This window comes from Oncorhynchus mykiss, chromosome 32, assembly GCF_013265735.2.
Source record: "Oncorhynchus mykiss isolate Arlee chromosome 32, USDA_OmykA_1.1, whole genome shotgun sequence".
Taxonomy (NCBI): Eukaryota; Metazoa; Chordata; class Actinopteri; order Salmoniformes; family Salmonidae; genus Oncorhynchus; species Oncorhynchus mykiss.
Genome location: NC_050572.1, coordinates 35,025,320 through 35,039,407, shown reverse-complemented (window position 1 = coordinate 35,039,407; position 14,088 = coordinate 35,025,320). Strand labels below are relative to the sequence as shown.

The window sequence follows — 14,088 nt, the reverse complement described above, 5'->3', positions numbered from 1 at the left end:
CTGAAACATTTGGATTTGTATTTGAAAGGACAGCAGGTGCAGGAACCTAACTGCCCAACTGAAACATTTGGATTTGTATTTGAAAGGACAGCAGGTGCAGGAACCTAACTGCCCAACTGAAACATTTGGATTTGTATTTGAAAGGACAGCAGGTGCAGGAACCTAACTGCCCAACTGAAACATTTGGATTTGTATTTGAAAGGACTGCAGGTGCAGGAACCTAACTGCCCAACTGAAACATTTGGATTTGTATTTGAAAGGACAGCAGGTGCAGGAACCTAACTGCCCAACTGAAACATTTGGATTTGTATTTGAAAGGACTGCAGGTGCAGGAACCTAACTGCCCAACTGAAACATTTGGATTTGTATTTGAAAGGACAGCAGGTGCAGGAACCTAACTGCCCAACTGAAACATTTGGATTTGAAAGGACAGCAGGTGCAGGAACCTAACTGCCCAACTGAAACATTTGGATTTGTATTTGAAAGGACTGCAGGTGCAGGAACCTAACTGCCCAACTGAAACATTTGGATTTGTATTTGAAAGGACAGCAGGTGCAGGAACCTAATTGCCCAACTGAAACATTTGGATTTGTATTTGAAAGGACTGCAGGTGCAGGAACCTAACTGCCCAACTGAAACATTTGGATTTGTATTTGAAAGGACAGCAGGTGCAGGAACCTAACTGCCCAACTGAAACATTTGGATTTGTATTTGAAAGGACAGCAGGTGCAGGAACCTAACTGCCCAACTGAAACATTTGAATTTGTATTTGAAAGGACAGCAGGTGCAGGAACCTAACTGCCCAACTGAAACATTTTGGATTTGTATTTGAAAGGACAGCAGGTGCAGGAACCTAACTGCCCAACTGAAACATTTGGATTTGTATTTGAAAGGACAGCAGGTGCAGGAACCTAACTGCCCAACTGAAACATTTGGATTTGTATTTGAAAGGACTGCAGGTGCAGGAACCTAACTGCCCAACTGAAACATTTGGATTTGTATTTGAAAGGACAGCAGGTGCAGGAACCTAACTGCCCAACTGAAACATTTGGATTTGTATTTGAAAGGACAGCAGGTGCAGGAACCTAACTGCCCAACTGAAACATTTGGATTTGTATTTGAAAGGACTGCAGGTGCAGGAACCTAACTGCCCAACTGAAACATTTGGATTTGTATTTGAAAGGACAGCAGGTGCAGGAACCTAACTGCCCAACTGAAACATTTGGATTTGAAAGGACAGCAGGTGCAGGAACCTAACTGCCCAACTGAAACATTTGGATTTGTATTTGAAAGGACTGCAGGTGCAGGAACCTAACTGCCCAACTGAAACATTTGGATTTGTATTTGAAAGGACAGCAGGTGCAGGAACCTAATTGCCCAACTGAAACATTTGGATTTGTATTTGAAAGGACTGCAGGTGCAGGAACCTAACTGCCCAACTGAAACATTTGGATTTGTATTTGAAAGGACAGCAGGTGCAGGAACCTAACTGCCCAACTGAAACATTTGGATTTGTATTTGAAAGGACAGCAGGTGCAGGAACCTAACTGCCCAACTGAAACATTTGGATTTGTATTTGAAAGGACTGCAGGTGCAGGAACCTAACTGCCCAACTGAAACATTTGGATTTGTATTTGAAAGGACAGCAGGTGCAGGAACCTAACTGCCCAACTGAAACATTTGGATTTGTATTTGAAAGGACTGCAGGTGCAGGAACCTAACTGCCCAACTGAAACATTTGGATTTGTATTTGAAAGGACAGCAGGTGCAGGAACCTAACTGCCCAACTGAAACATTTGGATTTGTATTTGAAAGGACTGCAGGTGCAGGAACCTAACTGCCCAACTGAAACATTTGGATTTGTATTTGAAAGGACTGCAGGTGCAGGAACCTAACTGCCCAACTGAAACATTTGGATTTGTATTTGAAAGCACTGCAGGTGCAGGAACCTAACTGCCCAACTGAAACATTTGGATTTGTATTTGAAAGGACAGCAGGTGCAGGAACCTAACTGCCCAACTGAAACATTTGAATTTGTAATTGAAAGGACAGCAGGTGCAGGAACCTAACTGCCCAACTGAAACATTTGAATTTGTAATTGAAAGGACTGCAGGTGCAGGCACTTAACTGAAAAATGTAAAGATCTCCTCAATTTAAGGTAAGGTTTGTCCCATATATGATCTACATTTATATTGTTTTATGATGATACCATCTATCTATTCATATTTGTGCAAATCTTTCTAAAACAGAAAATTGACACAATTTAATGGATATCAATCAACAAAGGGGTAAGAATATGTGGGCTATAAGAATATGTTGACTGCTAGCTGTATTGGGTGCAGATGACTGAACTGCTCACTTTTGTGTCTGTGTCTTCAGGTATATAGAGGAGGAGGCACACAAAGGTATGTCAATTGGTATTGGTATGTTATGCAGATCACATGCACCAGCTTCCTCCCTTACCTCTTCAATGAATATCCCATAGGCCTCTACATTATGGACAAGGCATGTGTATGCAAACCATTTCGTTCACATTTACCACAAAAACCAAGGTATGAATACTGTCGTATGCATGTTTTGTTAATCATCTGTATAATTACTCTTTTTTTGGGATTCACAGACTTCACCCTCCCTACAACTCTGATGAATTTAACAGGAAACATGTTCGATCACCATGCACTGCAAAATCATTATGGATATGAATACGGAGAACATTAACACAAACAAATTGATACGGCAAACATTTGCCACTAAAATCACAATAAACACTGACAACTAAAATATTGTGTTATTGTTATGCGTATTATTACTACTAATTATAATATGAGAAGGGGGGTGGTTCAAAAATTAACCCCAAAAGGTTCTTCAAAAGATTATTTGGGCCTCCCGAGTGGTGTAGCGGTCTAAGGCGACATCACTACAAACCCGGGTTCGAACCCAGGCAAAGGTATTGTAGAAGCTTTATCATTACATGTGAACTTGGATTCACCCCAAATGGTGTAATAAGATTCCCTCCATAAACAGTGCTCTCTTCACCATCATCAGATAATAAGAGCAAACAGTTAAGATGGTCAAGAGGAGCTGGGCGATATAGAAAAAAAAATCCTTGAATTTTGATGCCACAAAGATGAATCGAGCGATAAGTTTAAAACATGAATGTAAACTACAGTTTTTTGTATTATCCTTTAATTAAACTACTACTACTGGTTTGATGGTTGTAATTACTCATTAACAAGCAAACTTGTTTCATTTCAAACGTCACATTTCTCTCGTATAGGCTACTTATCGTAATGAACGATAACAGCAAAATGCATGCGATAAGTGATCGTATCCCATCATTTTCGGTTTATCATCCCAGCTCTATAGTCAAGACACAGGATATCCCACAAATCAAATCGACCTCAAGGCAAGTCTGCCAGGATCTTTACAGGGTGACACAATAATTATATCCCCATCTAGTGGTCATAAGTGCAAACTACAACTTTTTTTGTGATCTATGTGATAAAAGTAGCACTGATGAAATGTGCTTGAGTCATCTTTGTTGGATCATGCTGAGTCTAGGTGCAGACAGTGAATGTGGCCTTCACACACACACACACACACACACACACACACACACACACACACACACACACACACACACACACACACACATCAACACCATCATCCCAGACCCACTCCAATTCGCATACTGCCCCAACAGATCCACAGATGACGCAATCTCTATTGCACTCCACACTGCCCTTTCCCACCTGTACAAGAGGAACACCTATGTGAGAATGCTGTTCATTGGCTACAGGTCAGCGTTCAACACCATAGTGCCCTCCAAGCTCATCTCTAAGCTAAGGACCCTGGGCACAACTAGGCATCTTCCCCCTCAGGAGACTAAAAGGATTTGGAATGGGCCCTCAGATCCTCAAAAAGTTATACAGCTGCACCATTGAGAGCATCTTGACTGTCTGCATCACCGGTGGGTATGGCAACTGCTTGGCATCCGACCACAAGGCATTACAGCAAATAGTGTGCACGGGTCCAAGCTCTCTGCCATCCAGGACCTCTATACCAGGAAGTAATCCAATGGCTATCCGGACTATTTGCATTGTGTATGCACTAACTTATTTGGACTCATCAGATACGCTGCTGCTACTGTTTATTATCTATCCTGTTGCCTAGTCACTTTACTCCTAGTTATATGGCTTGGGCTCTCAGGGTGTTCTGAGGTTGTGTGTATGGGGCTTCTGTTGACGTGTGTTTTAAGTAACAGACATAATTGACTTGTAGCGTGGCCTTCCAACTCCCTTTTTCCCGGTCCAAATTGCTCACTTCTCCTTTCCCTCTTTCTCTGTGTCCCCTCAACACGTACTCTCTCGCCCACGTCTCTTTTTATATGTCATCATTACTCTTCTTCCCATCCTCCCCCTCTTTGAAGCTTGCCCATTTTCTCTGTATGCTCTCCTTCCTCCTCTCTGTCCAATCTCTCTTTTAATTGTGGATTCCTCATTGGGTTCATTCTATCCCTCCCTCTACTTTTCTCTGTGTCCTCCACAAAAAAAATGGTCTTTCTTCTCACAAACTTAAATTCAAATTCAAACGCTCTCTCTCTCTGTTTCACTTTTGCCCTCACTTTTCCAGTGTCTTTCCTGCTCCCTTCATAGCCATGGAAACCGGGAGACTGTGTGCATGCAGGTCCCCATGGCAACAGGGGAATAGGGCCGAGCCAGGCTAAGAGATGTCCTTTGAGCTGCCTGGTGACATTTTTGTTGAGCAAGAGCTCAGGCAGGCAGTTGCCTAGACGCCTCAATTCCATGCAGGCACCTTATATCTGGGGCCTCAGTACATACTGTATGTAAACACATTTCCCCCCACTGCATCCACACACCCGGATACACTCTGCCTCCAGCCGACATTTACACATAGGCTATACCAGTCAGCAAATATCCAAGGCAAGACAGCTGCCGGGAAATCATTCCGAACTCGACAAATTATCCACAATAGTAGGAGATCTTGTTCTTGAACCGTTTTTTAAAATAACGTTCCTTTCATGTGATAAATGTAGCCTGTGTTCCATGTGACCTGCAGATGCTCAGCCAATGCTTCCAATTTCCACATGCCAATCTTTGACCAAACAGATTTTGGTCAAATTATGGTGGTCAAATTCATTCAATTTAACCCAAATAATACAGAATATTAGAATTATGAAACAGTCACCATAGCATGTAGTTTTGCTTATATTTATTCTCACCTCATCCTCATCCTCAGTTGCATCAAAAATGAAAACCAAAAGGAAATATAAGAGTGCCTGGTCTCCTTGAATAAAGATGATAGATCTGTATTCTGCACCCCACTACACAACAACTTTGCCTTAACGTTTGAGCCAAGACGTCAGTCAAAGGTCCTGCTGCCAGCAGCGAGCCAAGAACTCTCTCTCATCATCAAACCACAACAGTCTGACACAGCCTTGCCTCTACCCACCCACTCACTCACTTACACACACACACAATCTTGAAAGACTTTTGCACACACACACACACACACACACACACACACACACACACACACACACACACACACACACACACACACACACACAACCCTGGCAGGCTGGCACCACAACACATCAAGGACAGCTGTGAATTCCAGCTCTTAGAACCAGGAGACGGCCACAACTGTCAACTGACCAGTACGTCCGAAACCTCAAAAACATGGGTTCAAATGAGAAGCAAGGGTTCAAAAAAAGGAAACACGGTGTCTCACCGGAAACGCATGTCACAACTAATTCAAGCCAACAGGCCATAAAATAAAGACCTGTTTGTAGCTTTAGCATGACAGTTGACATGTAAACCGTGACGAATGGACTGACATTTTTTTTATCACACTCCTCCTCCTTCCTCCCTCCTTTTTCTTGACCTCTGACCAGGAATTTGTTGACTGCCTCCTCTCTCCTTCACACTGGTTAGTATATACAGCTGAATCCTGATAAATGTACTTACAGTCCATTCGGAAAGTATTCAGACCCCTTGACTTTTTACAGATTTTGTTAAAATTACAGCCTTGTTTTTTTCCTCATCAATCTACACACAATACCCCATAATGATGAAGCGAAAAAAACAGGTTTTTAGAAATGTTTTCAAATTTACTAAAAATAAATAATTACATAATTATTCAGACCCTTTACTCAGTACTTTGTTGTTGCACATTTGGCAGCGATTACAGCATCGAGTCTTCTCGGGGATGACGCTAGAAGCTTCACACACCTGTATTTGGGGAGTTTCTCTGCAAATCTTCTCAAGCTCTGTCAAGTTGGATGGGGAGCATCACCGCACAGCTTTTTTCAGGTCTCTCCAGAGATGTTCGATCGGGTTCAAGTCCAGTTTCTAGCTAGGCCACTTAAGGACATTCAGAGACTTATCCCAAAGCCACTCCTGTGTTGTCTTGGTTGTGTGCTTAGGGTTGTTGTCCTGTTGGAAGGTGAACCTTCGCCCCTGTCTGAGGTCCTGAGTGCTCTGGAGCAGGTTTTCATCAAGGATCTCTCTGTACTTTGCTCTGTTCATCTTTCCCTCGATCCTGACAAGTCTCCCAGTTCCTGCCTCTGAAAAACATCCTCACAGTGTGATGCTGCCACCACCATGCTTCAACGGAGGGATGGTGCCAGGTTTTCTCCAGACGTGGCGCTTGGCATTCGGACCAAAGAGTTCAATCTTGGTTTGATCAGAACAGAGAATTTTGTTTCTCATGGTCTGAGAGTTTTTAGGTGCCTTTTAGCAAATTCCAAGTGGGCTGTCTTGCTTTTTACTAAGGAGTGGCTTCCATCTGGCTACTCTACCATAAAGGCCTGAATGGTGGAGCGCTGCAGAGATGTTGTCCTTCTGGAAGGTTTTCCCATCTCCACAGAGGAACTCTGGAGCTCTTGCAGGGTGACCATCGGGTTCTTGGTCACCTCCCTGACCAAGGCCCTTCTCCCCCAATTTCTCAGTTTGGCCGGGCGGCCAGCTCTAGGAAGAGTCTTGATGGTTCCAAACATCTTCTGTTTGATGGAGGCTACCGTGCTCTTGGGGACCTTCACTGCTGCAGAAATGTTTTGGTACCCTTCGCAGATCTGTTCCTCGACACAATCCTGTCCAGGAGCTTCCTTCGACCTCACGGCTTGATTTCTGCTCTGAAATGCACTGTCAACTGTGGGACCTTATACAGACAGGCCTTTCAAATCATGCCAAATCAATTGAATTTACCACAGGTGGACTCCCAATAAAGTTGTATACTTACGTAAATAAGGTATCTCTGTTTTTTATTTGTAATAAATTTGCAAAAAAATCTAAAAATCTGTTTCCGCTTTGTCATTATGGGGTATTGTGTGTAAATTGACGAGGAAAAACAATTATTTAATCAGTTTTAGAATAAGGCTGTAACTAAACAAAACGTGGAAAAAATCAAGGGGTCAGAATACTTTCAGAATGCACGGTGAGTGCAACCTGTTTAAGTGTTCAAATGTTTTGTTTAAGTGGATTGCAGTTCACCAGTCCTAAGTTACATTTTAAAACAAATGCTGATTCCTCAGTCTGGATATCTGCATGTTCGCTGCTTAAGTGCATGATTCACAACAGTTATCAGGAGTCGACTAGATTCTGTTACACACCAGATCAATCCATCTCTTTTGTATGCATCTATTTTAGTGGACGACAACCCCACTGGGCACACACTTGGTGAAAACGTTGTGAAATTACGTTGAACCAATGTGGAATAGACGTTGAATTGACGTCTGTGCCCAGTGGGGCACTGATTGTGTTTGTAAAGAGCACTGAAGCTAGCAGAAATAGCAGGCGAAGAGCAGCTTGCATGCCTGAGGAAACGACCGCAGCATACATAACCATTCTTTGTTCTCTGTGTCTCAGTCGCTCAACACAAAACACTCTACTCTCTCATAAAACCCAAGCTGGAACAATGACAGGTTCACTGATGAAAAGTGTTTTTTTGAATCCTCAAGCCATAAACCTGACAGATATCTTTGGAGCGGTATCACACACCTTTAGTGAAAGTACACGGTATTAACAAAATATATATGCCTAGTTGCTGCTAATTGGAGAACTGCTACGATATAGCTTTTTTCCACCCAAGGCTAGTACAATGCACTCCCAGCCCACATCCATGAGGGTAAAGTGGGATGGAGAGATATACATCCTAGCCACATCCTCCAAACTCCCTCCAGTACAGCACAATTACAAAGATAGCTAATTCTTGAATTATATCAATATTAAACCTGACAACATTCCCATGTGTAATAAAATGTTGAGGTTCTAATGAAAACCATTGCCACAGGTTTGTCTCCAGTCTTCCCCCACTGAAGGGGGGCCATTATCAGTTCCCATCTCTGCATGTATACCCTGCCATTGCCAGTTGAGTGTTGCAGTAGTATACATTTACCAGAACGTCTTACCAGCAACACGCACCACCGCCCTCTCCGCCGGGTCCAGCACCGAGTCGTGGGTCTTCCTCTTCCTCCTCTCTCCTCTCTCGTGTCTGGACGGTCGGTTCCAAGGTAGGGTGTCCCCAGGGGGGGCCTGGGGCCCGGACGGGCAGGGGGACAGGGAGCCCCCCGAGCGCTCGCTACGCAAAGACCGCTCGCTCCTCTCGCTAATGCAGGAGCGCTCGCTCAGTGTCTCCTCGTCCGAGGACTCCATCACGCCGGAGGGCTGGAAAAAGAGAGGGACTGGAGTAAAAGAGGAGGAGAAGAAATGGGGAAGAGTGTAGGGGAGGGGGTATAAATAAGGTCAGGACAAAAGGGGGGAAGAAAGAAGAGAGGAAAGAGGAGGGAAAGAAAGGAAGTATGAGAGATAGGCCATGCTGTATAATTCATCATCCACGGTGTAATCTGCCACAGCTCACGAATAATGCAAGGCTCCGTGGAATTCGTGTAAGTCACCGTGGTTATAACATTGATGGTGATGACGATAGGAAGGAGGACGGAGGAAGAATTAGGTTAACAGAACTGCCAGGTCTCAATGACGCTCAACGAGTTTGACGAGTTCTAATTCATATGACAGAAGACCATTACTCAACTTTCAAGACGGAGATGATTGACATGAAGGCGAAGAGGATGGCTAGACATCACAATGTCACTGGAGCTCTGTCGTGAAAACACCTCCCACTTCAATCAACAGTCAACGAAGGACAAGGACAGGAAACTTTAGAGCAGCATGACTTCCGTTACTCTACCATAACAGATGATTGACAGGTGGGTCTTGGGGTCATGATGATGATGGTTCAACAGACATTGCTGCTGAGTCACTGAGGTAATGATGTGGAAACACCAAGGGACAGGTTGATCAAATACACTCACTCCGGGATCTATTAATACAATCTGGGTCCTGGTCGATACTGGACTCTCTACCCAAGTCATGCAAAGAGAGGAGCTCTGAGTTCTTCTGTGATCAGCTGGATGTGTATGGGACCCACGGGAACATGGACTACGGCTCTGTCCATCGTATTGGGGATCAATAAAACTGACCTCAGCGCAGTGGTGTCTGGGGACTTTGAATGGGTTTTACTGTCTAAAGACTGACCCTGGAACAGCCCAGCCCATTCTATGCTAAATGACTGACACAATTTGATTCTGGTTTTGTTCAGCTATTTTTCAGACTATTCCTTTGCAGTTTTACGTCTCATGGGGGTCTTAGATGACCACAAAACCACCACGGTTTTCCATCTATCTAAATAAGGAAAGGTATTTTAAAAAGGAGTTTTGGGATTCCATCCATAAGCAGCCATTTGCAATTAACTGAAATTATACAAACTCCTTACTACTACAGCTGTGGTTAGGTAGTGGAAATATTTCATTGAGATGTGAGTAGTAAGTCAAACAAGCTAGATACTATTTCCATCTGTGATAACTGTGGTGAATTTCCCTGTACCTGTCTAGCCCTGGGCAGAACGCCTGCCCTACTTCCTCCAGCATGTCTCTTGAGGTACCAGGAAGGGGTTAACCCTTCCCAGCGTCCTCAGCGTGCAGTTGGATTACTCAGTTCCCTGCTGCTGCCTGACAGAGTGTTGGTTCTGAGGCGACCGGAGCCAGTGGTTTATAAATAGAGACAGAATGGGGGTTCAAAGCCACGCTGTGTCATATATGGCTTTGTGTGGCATCGCGTGAAAGGAAAAGACAGCTTTTGAAAGAAAAACCAGAAAAAACCCTAAATAAAGTAATATTACAATAATTTCCTTTCCAATACAGCCCCCTCTGTTCTCTCTCGCAGTCCTCTTCCCTCTCTCTCTCTTTCAGTCTTCTTCTCTTTCACTGTCTCAGTTCTCTTCTCTCTTCCCTCCGTCTCTGTCCTCTTCCCTCTCGCTCCCCCTGACAACAGTTGTTGGAGTTGGACCGTGTATGGACGCAGAACAGTTGACTGGGTTAATTTATAACTTGGCCTCCGGATTTGCATGGCCATGGATGCAAGGTGTTCCCATCCAGAGCCGGGACTGAGTGATTCCAAAACAGCATTCCTTCATAGCCTTTGGACCGACTAAACGAGTAACAGCTGTTGAATCCTCATTGATAGTTGAACAGGCAGCGGGGTTACCTATAGGCATAAAGGCATATAATCCACACAGTGTTGTGTACGTGCATGAATATTCTTGGAGACAGTTGAGCGATCCTCATAGATATAGGCCCCCAGCTGAGTAATTCTGACACAATGACTAGACTCAACTCCACCTCACTGGCGATCCAGACACGCTCCGATACTGAGAGCCACTGTCAAAAGTCACAGCTAATGAGGTGCTGCTGGAGTTGACTGTCTGAGGGAATGAACATGGCAGGGAGATAGGAGAGAGAGCGTGCGTGTGTGTGTACTGCATATGCAGGTTAGCGTTTTTCTTGTTCTGGAGGCAGCTCTCCAGAGTGGTCACTAGCTAGCACAGACAGAAAAGTAATACAAATCAGACTTACCCTAACCCTAAACACACTGCTAACCCTAATGCATAGCCCTAACATTAAATTAAGACCAAAAAGCTCATTTTTGTTTTCATAAATGTTTACAATATAGCCACTTTTGACTTTGCAGCTGGCCTATCTAGGGGAAATCGCTCAGTTCTGCCTCCAGGACAAGACTCACGTCAATTAACGTCAACCTGCACTGTGCATATGTGCATGCTTTTGTGTGTGTGTGTGTGTGTGTGTGTAAAATCTATGATAATGGAATCATACGTCATGTTCCGATCATCTCACTCCAAGCTGTGATCAATATTTCCAGAAGTGCAAACTGTCATATCCCTTGTATCAAGAGGATGCTCTCCTGACAGAATGCTGGGGTCAGCGATGGAAGCATGCGTTGCTCTCAGGGATGTACTCAATGTATCCTGGGCGGAATCGGTTTTATCGGTTGTTCAAATAACCTTCAAGAAAAGCACTATATTGACTGTTTTATCGTACCGCACACACCGCCTGTTATGGTGTGCAGCGACCGGTATAATGATGTTGCGGGACTATAATGATGATGTCTCTCTGGTGTCCCTGCCCGTCATGACAAGACACACAGTGCATATCAAGTGGGATAAAATGAGGAAATTCAGAGATAAATGGCCAGATCTGATCTTGTAGACAGACAGACAGCCGGGCAGGAAGACGAACGGACAGGCAGGCAGGCAAGTAGATACAGACAGATGGGCAGCCAGGCCGAAAGACAGAGATAGTGATAGATTGTTAATTGAGACAGATGTCTAGTTGACACAGTACTGTCTGACATTGCTTTTTGTTTTACTGAAAAGCCAACACAGAGTAGTTGATGGTGCAGCCTCAGCACATTTTATTCCATATGGTTTCCGATTCCTGAATATTTCATGTGAAAAGGGGGTGTGTCCATGTGCACCGCAGCTGAAAAGGGCGTGAGAGTAGTAGCCATACTCTTTGGCAATGAGTATGAAGTATCACACTGGAATAGGAGAAAATGTGCCAATGATTTAAAATGGGATATAAATGACTACTTGACTGTTTACCTCGACTAGTGTGGGGCAAGATTGACAAACTGACTGAATATTAGCTAATGAGTTATGATCATCACAAGGATGCTCACAACAGGGAAATACATATGGCCATCTGGTGTGTGAATCGACGGGTGACTCCTGTATCTTGCTTTCACCTCTAGCACAGATTTTTGTTATATTTTCCAGACAGCCTTCAGCGTGAGGAAGGCTGAAAATAAAACGACTTGTGTAAAAACAGACTGTAGAACATTCATTGATGCTGCTCTAGGGACGTCTTTGATGAGTGCGCTGTCCCCATGGTATTATTACCGATAATTAATGGCCGATCAATAAAATTATCCTATTCAGGAACACCTTCTATTCAGAAATCGAACATAAATTACACAATAGCTTGAATAAACAGCTCTCGCACAAGCCTATGGATTTATAGAAATCACAATAGACCATAGCCATAAGAATATGCGTTATGAGGAAAAGCTAGACAAGGGCTTTAATATGTAGCGGAAACGGTGTGCATGAGTGATCATAGATCGATCCTATTTCGAAATGTCGTGGGGAGCGAAGGCAAGGAGCATACTGGGGCCCTTTGTCCACACTGCCTGCATTACGGGCTAATAACATTTATCCATTTGTGATGCCGGTGTTAACAAAATGCGTTTTGTGTCACTCTCATTAGTAGAATAACAGTGTTAGGCTATTCGACCTACAAACCCCTTATCATTTCTCCTTTTCAAGCACAAAGCATCTAAACCAGGACCAAGCATGGATAAAAACATCGATTTTGATAGGCTATAATAAAACGATAGACCAAAATAATATTAACTCTCTGTACATTAGTATTTATATCCTAATGAATTACACCAATCATTTTATCAATTGCATAAATATCAACTTTTTACTATGCAATTAAGAACAGATATTGAATAAGGGAATAGTTTTACCACATCGGTAATACAAATGCAACTGAAAATCAACCACAATACATGCATTATATCATATGTATTTCACAATCTCAGACGTCTGGCAATATGATTCAGACTACACATGGTGTGTTCCACGACACCGAAACCTTACCGGGGAATAGCTGTCCTCGAGTCGGAATATTTTAAGGGGTTACAGAGACAGGGATGCTGTGGCTCTTCGAGTCGCCCTCCTCACGACAAGCGTCTTTCCTCTTTCGGAAGCACGTTTAGGTACAGACGGTCTGATCAGGGCTGCTACTCAGCCGTTTGTACTGACCCGGGACAAGGAAGCGATGAATACCACGACTGTGATTCGGCAATGGCTGGCTGTCTATTCCCCTCCTTCCCTCTCCCTCCTTTTCTCCCGTTCTTTCCTGTCTCTACAACCCCCACCTCGCTCTCTAGCCCTCACTCTCGCTCTACTGACCTCATCAACGGGTAGGCTATATCAAGGGTTTAACATTTAACCCATAGCTATTGGAGAGGAGATGGTAAGTGTCGCGAAAATGGAATTTCGGTGTGTTCTAACTTCAACTACACTATTCGTTCACGGCCAACTGGGGGGGGGGGGGGGGGGGAGAAAGAGGCGTTTACTTTCGGCATATTTGTGGATGCATAGCAACCACGAAATAGCGGTGTTTAGCTACTGCTTTTGTAACAAGTCTTTCTTTGTCTTTGCATGTGATCATATTAATCCTTAATCCTTAGATCAATCACAACAGTTTCTCCTGACCCCTCCTCCAATATGTATTTATGCAACTAAATAACTATACATTGTCAGAGTTTTTTTACGACCCTCCCAGTCCAGCTTGTCCGGCCGGGAGAATAGCTTGCAAGAATGGTCCTCCCTGTATAACCATTGGCCACGATATACACGGACCCTCCCTCCGCGGAGCAGTCAGAGACGGAATGCTGTCCAACAGTTCAGGATGAACTAGGCTCGCTGCTGATGCTTTAATGGCTAAAGCCAATTCTGTGGGACTGGCCAAATGAAAAGCAGTGCAATTTTGCAACTTAGACCGGAGACTTGCTTCAGAAGATAAAAGGTCGCATAACGTTTGGCTGTAATATGTAACAGGCTGCTTAACTTAGCTTACATAATAAAACAATCTCCTTTAAAATCCCATTTGTTAATCAAAATAAGGGAAGACCGCATTTC

At 43.8% G+C, this 14,088-nt stretch overlaps 1 protein-coding gene across 28 annotated transcripts in view; it reads right to left on the bottom strand.

The window, feature by feature from the left end:
* Positions 1 to 13,412, bottom strand: part of LOC110487604 (microtubule-actin cross-linking factor 1) — a 251,689-nt gene extending 238,277 nt beyond the window's left edge. For 11 of the 28 annotated variants that reach the window (XM_036971078.1, XM_036971083.1, XM_036971094.1 and 8 more), the window contains exons 1-2: positions 13,042 to 13,411; positions 8,432 to 8,704 (exon numbers count right to left, since the gene is read on the bottom strand). In XM_036971078.1, coding sequence (XP_036826973.1) covers positions 8,432 to 8,675 — 244 coding nt within the window. In that variant the 5' untranslated portion in view covers positions 8,676 to 8,704; positions 13,042 to 13,411. Of the gene's footprint in view, positions 1 to 8,431; positions 8,705 to 13,041 lie in introns of those variants that run through there. The other 17 variants (XM_036971080.1, XM_036971088.1, XM_036971090.1 and 14 more) reach the window with 4 other exon arrangements.
* Between the last annotated feature and the right edge of the window lie 676 nt (positions 13,413 to 14,088).